This window comes from Dicentrarchus labrax, unplaced genomic scaffold, assembly GCF_905237075.1.
Source record: "Dicentrarchus labrax unplaced genomic scaffold, dlabrax2021, whole genome shotgun sequence".
NCBI classification, from domain to species: Eukaryota; Metazoa; Chordata; class Actinopteri; family Moronidae; genus Dicentrarchus; species Dicentrarchus labrax.
Window position 1 is genome coordinate 11,108,755 of NW_026136721.1, and position 9,985 is coordinate 11,118,739.

The following is a 9,985-nucleotide window of genomic DNA, read 5'->3' on the forward strand; positions in this document are numbered from 1 at the left end:
TATCAGTGAGGAGCGGTTCATTATGGACAACAGAACAAACAAACGTCGTTATACAGAGCGGCCAGTAGGTGTCGCTATTAGTGAGCACTTCACCTGCGACCACAGTGGGTGTGAAACATTGAATGATTGTGTGACTTTGATTTTGGGGTTCAGTGCTAGCGTCATTTGTTTGAAATACAGTTAAAGTTTCCGAAATACCTCTGCTGGCGCAACAGAAAAATACTGGTAAGTTGTGATTTCCATGCTAATGCGAAGTTACCTCGCTTCAGCTGCAGTGTGTGAACTTCAGTGTACAGTAAGCTAACCTTAACTTGAGCCAGTCACACTGAGCTGCACCGCGGTTCGACACTTCACTGTACTACCGTTTGTGAACGAGGTGGACATTGCATACTTATTTGTTAAATTTTCTTCTGGTTATTGTGGCTAACAGCTAACGTTAGCCGCCTTATTAGCAGAAACGAGAAGAACAACTTGCAACGCAAATTTAATCCTTAAACTCGTCCAAGAAATGTTGTGCAGAGTTGTACCCTGTGGCGAAAAGAAACCGGCTGAGGTTAACAGAAAATAGAACAAAATGGAAGCGGGAAAATACAATTTAATTGTGGTAAATTGTTTAAAAATGTTTACGTAAAAAATGACCTTTAACATTAACGTTCCGCGAGCGCAGCTGTGGTCCTCCACGTGCTCAGAGTCCAGTATAAAAAAGGCTGAGGCACCAACCAGGCTATGCTACGTTAATGCTAGGCTATGTTGGTGCTGCACATGTCAGTCAAAACAACTCTTGTGTTGCGTTTTAAGGAAAAAGTTTCTTTAAAAAATCAGTAAAGAACTGCAGCTACAGACTGTGACACAGTAACATATATAAATAAATGATACAGGAGAACAACTTGTAACGCATTCAGACATTAAAATGAGATCATCAATAAATAGCAAAACCGAAGCAGGGACAAAGGTTTAAATGGGAAACAGTGAACAGGTAGGCTTTAACGGCTAAAACTTATATTTGTGATGTTTTTGTAACTAAATGTTTATTGTGATGGGGCATTTAAGGAGAAAATAAAACTCAGGGTTCAGGAGGTAGAGTACCACTTGTGCCAGAAACTTTTGTTTGTTTCTTTAAACAACAACTATATTCCTTTTATCTGTTAGCTCACCTCTAATATACTTCTTTCTCCCAGTACCCATGTGGACATGCAGAGGTACCAGTGGCCAGGTTATGAGATGCAGCTTCTCAGAGAGCTGCAGAGACAACAAAACAACGCCCAATTCTGTGATACCATGTTGCAAACTGAAGGTGAGCTGTGTACGTGATTGCACTATTGAAATGAAACAGTGGTGTAGCATACTTAAAGTTTTAAATGGAATGAAAATACATTTAATTTTTTCAACATCTCCTACTATTTGTAAAGGTATCTCAGTCCCGACCCACAGTTGCATCCTCGCAGCTCTCAGTCCCTACCTGTCTCAGAAGCTGTCAGCCTCACCGCCTCCTCCATATGGTCAGATGCGCCAGCTCCAGCTCCAGGCTGTCAAGGCCCAGACCCTGCTGAAGCTTGTTGGTCTTCTGTACTCTGGGGAGGTGGAGGTGAAGGGAAGCATAGAACAGAATGACGTGCTGTCTGCAGCCCGCCAGTTTGGGATAACAGACCTTGTTGAAGGACAGAGCTTCTCCATTTCCCTTAATGATGACTCAAACTCCTTGACACCTCAGGAAGACAGCTCCCACCTGCAGTCATCTGAGTTTGGGGACAGGGTTGGGACAGGATTGGACGATGAAAAAACAAATGCCAAGACGGCTGAAACAAGGGAAGATACCGAGCAGCGAAGCCACGCCAACAGAGATGAGATACCAGGAGAGGAACAAGGAAACTCTACAGAGAAGCACGCGTGTGCAAATGTAGGGATGAAGAGTCTGGCTAAGATGAAACAGATGCAAAAGATGATAATGAAAGAGACGACACAGATTTCTATCAAGGTAAGAAGAAGCAGTTAATTTTTTCACGTGAAAAAAACTTTGAAGGAGTTCTCTTTCATGAATGCATGTGGACATTAAGCCTAAAAACTGTTTTAGGTGAGATTAGAGAAAGTAGAGAAATTTTGTTTATCAGGCCGAATTGCAAAATTACACGACAGAATACAGGACCTGGGTGTAAGGGTGCTGTCAACAAACCACAATGTCCTGAGAAGGGATTGACCAATATGGTCTTTTCAGGGCTGATACAGATACCGATGATTAGTACTCAAGGACACCAATGACAAATATTTTAAACCGATACACATTTGCAATAAAAATGGAAATCTTGCAGTCAAATTTTTAAATATCTCATGGTGGAGTGTAACTAAATCTACTCCAGTATTGTGCGTGGGTACAATTTTGAGGTAATTTACTTACTTTATTTAGAATATTTTTATTTTGTGCTTTTTACTTATACACATTTTAGAGGCAAATATTGTACTTTCTACATTTATTTGATACTAGTTTACAGACTCACATTATTAATACAAATATAAACAAACTCATAAATGATGATGTATTATTATAGATCTATATATAAGATCCCCAGCAGTAAAGAAGTTAAAAATTAGCTCCATATTTACCAGCTCCAACATTAAAGGGATGAACACATTATTGTAACAATAACTATAAAATCCAGCGATTATAATACAGTATTCTTAAATGGGTTATTCTGCACTTTACTTAAAGCATATTTTGATGCCAATACTTGTACCTTTACTTAAGATTTTGAATACAGGAGTGATTTTATGCTGAGGTAACGCTCCTTTTTTTTTACTTAAGTAAAAGATCAGAGTACTTGAAGCATATGTTTAATTAAATGCAGCAAATGAGAACTTTCAACATTATCTTGAGGAAAATGATTACTATACTTTTACTCATGATGTGAAACCAATCAGATAATAGTGCTTTGGGCGGGTCATTGAGCGAGACTACAGAGTGGTGACTACAGACACAGAGAGGCGGCTACATTAAAGCCAAAGTGGCACATTACTTTTGGGAGTCGCGTTGTGCAAGTTCTCATCTCAACATTCTGGGAATATGAGTCTATTGAACCATTAGAGATCGTATTGTTGGGTTGCAACTACCTACTGTAATGTGCGATTAATTTTTTCGTCTAGCAAATTTCTCAGGTTATCCCAGTCACTCAACCGCTGTTGCCCAGCCATTTTGAATCCATTTCCCCTCGGCAGTAGAAATGGTTGTCACTTCCACATTCCACAAAGACAAGAAAGGACATTAAAAGTTTGTGGATTCAGTGACAGGATTGTCACACGTCTCGGCTATGATATGTTCATGATGTCTTTAGACTGTCATAACAAATGTCTTCCACCTTTTGTGTTCTCGTCATTGCTGGAGTGTCTTTCCTCTGTGAAGGTGAAGCTGAGGAGGAGGACCAAAGGAGAAGTGTGGGAGGTTGTGAGCATGCAAGACGCAGATGACACACTGTCAGTTCTTTCCTCCATGAAACAGGTAGATAAGTATGATGATGTCATTCTGTACACACACACTTCAATCCACTTGGATTTGATTGGATGTTTTGATGTGTGGAGGACGCTAATATATAACAATTAGAAACCCTTAATCTGCCAAGTGCAATAAATACTCAAAACAGTTGCCCATATATATATATATATATATATATATATATATATATATATGGGCAACTGTCCCTTTAAATAATGTCTGATGAAGTGATGTCTTTCTTTTGCTGTAGCATTTATCAGTCAATACTGTGAAATTATAGTCTATCTCTGTACTGCCACACATCACCAAGACAAATTATTGAGTATTTATTGCACTTGGCAGATTAAGGGTTTCTAATTGTTATATATTAGCGTCCTCCACACATCATATATATATATGCATTGTACAAATAGGGGGTAGAATATTTAGGATAAAGATCGGTTTCTTTGATGTCACTATGAAACTACAAACCTTGGTCACATTAGCCATGTAGCAGTGCTGTATTTGTCTGCCCTAATGATTTTGGCAAGGACTGATGCACCTAATAACTTAATGTGGTCTCTCTGGACCTCTGTTAGTCTCATATTGTCTCATAGGGCTAACTACCAGGCCTTCCTTATTTTATGAAATGAAATGCGAGTGACAAACAGAAGCCACTGCTTTTTTATATATTGCAATAGAAACACAGACTAAAGCACTAAGAAATATAATGAATGCTTGGGAAAGTAATGAGATGACAGAAGGGAAGTGTTAAGAGAGAGAATAATGCTCTTAGTAAATTTATCATGCAACACACATGGAGACGTGACACACAGAAGAGGAGACGGTGCTGTGGAGAGGGGTGCAGGTGGTCAGACAGAAGTTTTGGTGTGTTGTTCAGGCTGTATGATGCAAACATCTGGTAAAATCCTAACTTAGTAGCTCTAGACTGCTCGAGCTGCTGCCTGAGGCTAGATGGACAGCAAGCATGTTTCATCATCTGCTTCCAGAAATAGAGGATTATAAAAAAAAATCAGTGTGTTGCAGTGGTTCTGACATGAATTGAATCTGATTAAACTAAAGGTGATAAAAGACGTGAGCTCTTATTCTTCTTTCATAGACGGACCGTACAAATGGTGAGCCCTCATCTGTCCAGCCAGGCCAACTTCATAAACCAGAGACCCTGATTCTTCAATCTGCCACCGCCAACTCCCCCGAACCACCACCTCACCCCAGCAACACCCCTGACTCCCAGCTTCTCTGTGGTGACTGCCTCAACCCAAACCATAACCATGACGTTGAGTCAGTCCCACTGCCCCAGTCTCAGGGCCCTGCAGAGGAGTCTGAAGAGCAGATAGAGAAGCTGCTGGAGGACATCATGATGGGCCTGAACATCCTGCCAAACTTGAAGAGGGACTGCAAGAAGTCTCATCACCTTCAACCGGGCCACGATGGAGCACCGGCCATGTGCCAGGTCCCGGTTACAGAGGACGAGCGGGCGCATAGTCAAATGCATGCTCCCGTCGGTGCAGCAGGGTGTGTGTATAACCAGGATTTTGGGACACAGATTGGTCACTCTTCAGCAAGTACAGGTATCTAGATGCATATGTTTTCTTAATTATTTCTTCCCCTGCAACATTTGCAGACTGCTGTCCTTTTTGGATTTATAAATTGCTGGTTTAATGTATTGTTGGGCAAGCTAGAGAAGTAAGTAAGAAGCCATTTTTAATCCAAAGAGGGAGAGATTTGGTTGTTGGGATAACTAAATAGAAATATCAGACATGCTGTGAATCTTTCTCCTTTTGTATTTACAAGCTAAAATAACTTTTTGCATGTGGTGTGTGTTGAATTGGGGAAGCCAATGATTTCATGTCCATAAAATATATAAAACCAGAAAATCCCTACAACTGAAAAGATGGAACTAGCGAATGTTGAAGGAAAAATTACTTCAGTGATTGATAAATTGATGATTCAGTTAACTAATCTTTGGATTTATTGTTCAGAGTGCTGAAGGAAACAAAAAAACACAGATTTACCTTTAAATCTTCTTTCTGTGTAATTCCTCCCAGTTCTTCATGAGCACACAAACAGTCTCACTTGTACTTGTCTTCAGTCCACAATCTAAATGCACACACAGCTACCTTTCCTCTTTTCAGTCATCATCCCAAACCCCCAGCCTAACACCAGCCACCTCAGCTTTGTTAATTCAAGATGGATTGACAGCAGTCTTCTCACCTGTTGTACAGGTATCCATTGTTGTTTTACAGCTCAGCGCCAGCCCAGCTGCTCAAGCCTTTTGCTTGCACATTCGGACGCTGTGCTCATCCAGCAGCACCAACAGCGCTCTCCTCAATATCACTCATCCATGTGGCAAAGAGATGGAACGAGCCACCAGAGCACGCCACTATCCAAAAGTCTCAATTGTCCATATCCTGAAGCACCCACAGTAAGATCAGTCATACCCACATCGTTGTACTCCAGTGGGCAGAAACCACATTATCTAGAACATCAGGAACCGTCTTCACAAGGTGATCAGAACATCCTAGAGTTTTTACCCATGATGAATGAGGCTGAGTCCTTGCGTTTTTTTTCTTTACCTTGCGTGGATGATATGCGGCTTCCTCGATGTCTCTCTCCATTAGAGCCATTTGCCTCAGCAGCAAAATGTCAGCCTATCCTCAACAACTCAACCGACCAAGGCGAAAAAATTCAGCCCCAGCCATCTCAAAATGGACGATCCTGGCTCACAGAAAACCCTGGCTCACTACAGTTTCCTCTCAGTGCCATCACTCACAGAGAAAATAAAAGTGTATATTTACCACAGGATACAAACCACAGCTGTTGGCGATGGCAGAAACATCCAGAGAATCCACAAAATAGGGGAACCTGGGCAGAATCAGTGTCAGAAGTGAAATCTGACCAAAGTAAGATGAAGGAATGTTTAAAATGGAAACAAAGTGACACTAAAGGTGATGCTGCGGAGCCCAAAAGGAGGAAGAGAAAGCACACAAGTCATCCACAAAATGCTGCCGGTTCTCTTCTGGCATACGATGTGAAAGTCAGTGATGGAACAAAAAGTCAAATTAACCTGAGTGTTTGTTCAGTCAGTTTGTCAAGCAACAATGTGCTGGCAAAGGAAAGGGAAATGGCCACCAGTGCTTTAAACATACCAAACAAATTCATAGGGATACCAGATGAACCGTCAGCCATCACAGAAAGTTCAAGGGAGAAAACCAGAGGGGCTGGGGATCTCAGCATCGACCAGACTCGGATCAGGACTAGGAGCTTCTTGAAAAAAACTCAAGAGACCCCAAGTGACACAAGCCTAGAAAATTATTTGGTTTTAAAACCCGTGGCCTGTAGAGCTAAGATCTTGAATAAACAAGGAGTCTCACCCGTCAGGCGGAAACGCGGAAGGCCGCGGAAAGCGAAGCTTGAAGAGAGCTATCCTGCCATCAGCGGAAATAACAGCCACGGTGCGGAAAGTGAGCAGCAAATTGACAACAACTTGCCGAAAGAGAAGGAGGAGGGTGATAAAACAAAGAGGAGGCATAAAAGGCGTAGGAGGACTAGAAGTGAAAGGGAGGTAATTGCAGTTAAGAAGGCCAAAAGCGCTGAGACCGCTGGCAAGGCCGAGGCGGACGATAACGATGACAGAAAACTTGACGCACCCAAACGGCAGCGGATGGTCACTCTGAAGGAGATTCAAAAGCTTATCAAGCGCCAACACTCAAAAACAAGAAAGTCAAAGGAAAGCGAGGACAAGGAAACAAACGAAACTGCAAGAGATGTAGGAGGTGAAGCGAAGGCATGTGGCAGCAGATGTGAAAAATTATTTAAGGGGACAGAATTGGACATAGACATCAGTCAGCCTCAGAACGGGGACAGGATTGAAGAGCCTTGTGTCAATGTCACAGTTGATAAAAATCACAATCAAATTTTCAACAAATCAACAGCTGAGTATAGCAAATCACGGCGAGATGACACAAACAGCTCTACCAGTGAGACCAGTTTGTTGAGTGAGGAGTACCATCCAGTGTTTTCCTTTGATGTCTTGGGAGAAGAGGTGGCCAAGTTAGGTGCTGAGAGGGAGCAAGCACCGAGGAGTTCTGATGAAGGTAAAGTATTTGTTCCTTTATTTGTGGTAGATTATTGTGTACAGTGAGTAAAAATGAGTCCACATGAATTATGGTAAAAGACCACTGATTATTTTTCATTTGATTTTATTGGGTAGGCTGGAAAGGAACATATTTTCTTAAAGCCACTGCAATATGTGTAAGGTTAAAAAACTCCATCTCCAACGCCATCTGGTGGCAATATCAAGAATGACAGTGTGACCAACCAATAAATGCAAGATGCTTGAATCACACAGGTGGGTAGAAATAATTGTAACTCTTTGGACTAAAACCAATCATTTTAAACGAGAGGAAACGTCTCTCGGGTGGAAGCGCTGACAACTCACAGGGTGCTTTTCATTATGCTAACATGTCTCCTTGCTCCCCTCACTCGCTTCCTTTCCTCACGCCTTAGCTCCTCCCAGCGAGGAGGTAAGAGAGAGAGAGAGAGAAATGAGAAGACAGTGGAGCCGAAACTGCTAAATGAGAAATCCTTGCTTCCACAGCGTCAGTAACATAACCGTTTATTACTGTTCTTGATTTTAATCATTTAATATTCCTTTTAAATCGTTGAATTTCTGTACTGATCATTGTTATGATTACTTATTATTGTCTTATTATTATTATTATTTATTTGTATTATTGTTTTCTGCACAATAAAACACCACATAGCTGCATAAGAATGTGTTTTAAATATCAATTTTAGGGTCAAATGAAAAAGCACAAAAAACAAGCATTGCTTCTTTGTGTGACGCAATAGACTGTAAATTATTTATCACACAAGACGCATTATATTGCATCTCACCATGTAGCTGTATTCTATGATGTGTAGATCCCCATACAGACACTGCAGAGTAAAAGCTGTGAGAATAAACTGAATAAAGAAGGACTGAATTTTGTTGTCAATTAGGTTTTCAATCATGCCGAACATACAAATAGCACTCATGTTCCACATGTGGAGGTGCAGCATTTTTACATCGTGCTCAGGCTACTTGATAAAAGAATGTAAAATACACTGGTGTTTCCTCACTCCCAGCTCCTCCACAAGCCTCCTCTCTCCTCGTCTCCTCCAGGTGTATTTAAGAAATAGGAAGATCCTCCATGATGGCGGAGGGGAAAGGATTTCCGGGTCGCATGAGGAGAGAGGATGCAAGGAAGCATAAGTTAGCATAATGAAAAGCACCCATTGACATCTGAAACAACGCAACCACACTGCTTTTTTGTAAAGGACCACAAGCCAAGTTTAATCAATGCTCCCTATTTTAAACCTTACCACACGTTTTATGTAAAATCTTAATCTATGTAAAGACTTGTAATTAAAGTTGTCATATAATTGTAGCAGTACAAGGTTTCCCTCTGAATTGCAGTGGAGTACGAGTGTAAAGTAGCATAAAATGGAAAGTTCAGGTAAAGTACAAGTACTTATATAAGATATTTACAGTGGAGGTGAATTATTATTGTCTATGGTGCTCCAAGAGCAAAAATAAAAAGGCGTTCTCAAAACCAACATACATTTCCAAAAACAATGTTCTGCTTACTGTGTATGATCCATCTTCCGTCCTCCTTTTTTTAGCACTAAAAGCCAGTGATGCAGTGTCGGATACAACGCAACAGACTACCATCAATGATGAAGGCTCATCTCACAGTGACACCCACACAGCGCTTCAAGAAGACAAAATGCCTTTGGATAGCAGCGTGAATCCCCAGACTGCAGAGAGAACTCATCCACCTTTGTCAGGTGCTGTTGGGTTCATCCGGAGCTCAGGCTGCAATCGAGAAGAAGAAGAAGAGGAGGAGGAAGTGGAGGTGGACGTTCTGTTTTACTCCCCAGACAAAGTGGCTCAGTCCAGAGAGTGTGAGAACAGACTGGACAACATGAACATCAGTCCAGAGGAAGAAGAGGAGGAAGATGTGAACGAGATCGATGTGACTGGAGATGAGGCAGAGTGACCTTTGTACGTGTGCAGTTTTTACTGTGTTGTGTGACTAGTTCAGTGGCACTTTGATGTGCCAAGCCCAGTGTTCTCTCTATTCTGGTATTATGTATGTTCACACAATGCCAGATGAAGTCCATTTTGCTGTCAAACTATGTATAATAGATTTTTATGTCCGTCGCTCACAAGCTTTGTACATGCAAGAATCACAGGCTGCGTGCTGGTTTTGAGCTTCATTTAGTTCCATATGCAAGGTGTAAAATGGATGTTTCATTTCCATGAATAATATGCAGAAGCATTGATACAACAGAGAAAAAGTTCTTAGTGTTGTTTACAGTAACACTTCATATTTGTCAATATCTCTGAAATGTGAATCTTCAGACTGATTAAGGTAAAAGCACTTCAGTGGTATTGTCTCTAAGTAACTATTGTAAAAAAAAAAAAGTAAAAAAAAAAGCGTTATTTTGAGCCAGTAT

At 41.1% G+C, this 9,985-nt stretch overlaps 1 protein-coding gene across 3 annotated transcripts; it reads left to right on the forward strand.

Annotated features, from left to right (window-relative positions):
• The first annotated feature begins 54 nt into the window (after positions 1-54).
• On the forward strand, positions 55-9,680 carry LOC127354188 (uncharacterized). Of its 3 annotated transcripts, none has more exons than XM_051383915.1 (7): positions 55-225; positions 1,179-1,294; positions 1,410-1,975; positions 3,374-3,487; positions 4,581-5,052; positions 5,617-7,578; positions 9,149-9,680. In XM_051383915.1, exons 2-7 carry the CDS (start codon positions 1,192-1,194, stop codon positions 9,523-9,525), a joined length of 3,594 nt encoding a protein of 1,197 aa, XP_051239875.1. In that variant the 5' UTR covers positions 55-225; positions 1,179-1,191; the 3' UTR covers positions 9,526-9,680. The 3 variants fall into 3 exon arrangements, with proteins under 3 accessions (XP_051239875.1, XP_051239878.1, XP_051239876.1); XM_051383918.1 differs by having other exon boundaries at positions 5,707-7,578; XM_051383916.1 differs by having other exon boundaries at positions 3,392-3,487.
• Positions 9,681-9,985: the final 305 nt, after the last annotated feature.

Coding starts and splice junctions, on each gene's coding strand:
- LOC127354188 (XM_051383915.1), top strand. CDS start 1,192: ATGCAGAGGTACCAGTGGCCAGGTTATGAGATGCAGCTTCTCAGAGAG. Junction 1,295..1,409: donor TACCATGTTGCAAACTGAAG/GTGAGCTGTGTA, acceptor CTATTTGTAAAG/GTATCTCAGTCCCGACCCAC. Junction 1,976..3,373: donor CGACACAGATTTCTATCAAG/GTAAGAAGAAGC, acceptor TCATTGCTGGAG/TGTCTTTCCTCTGTGAAGGT.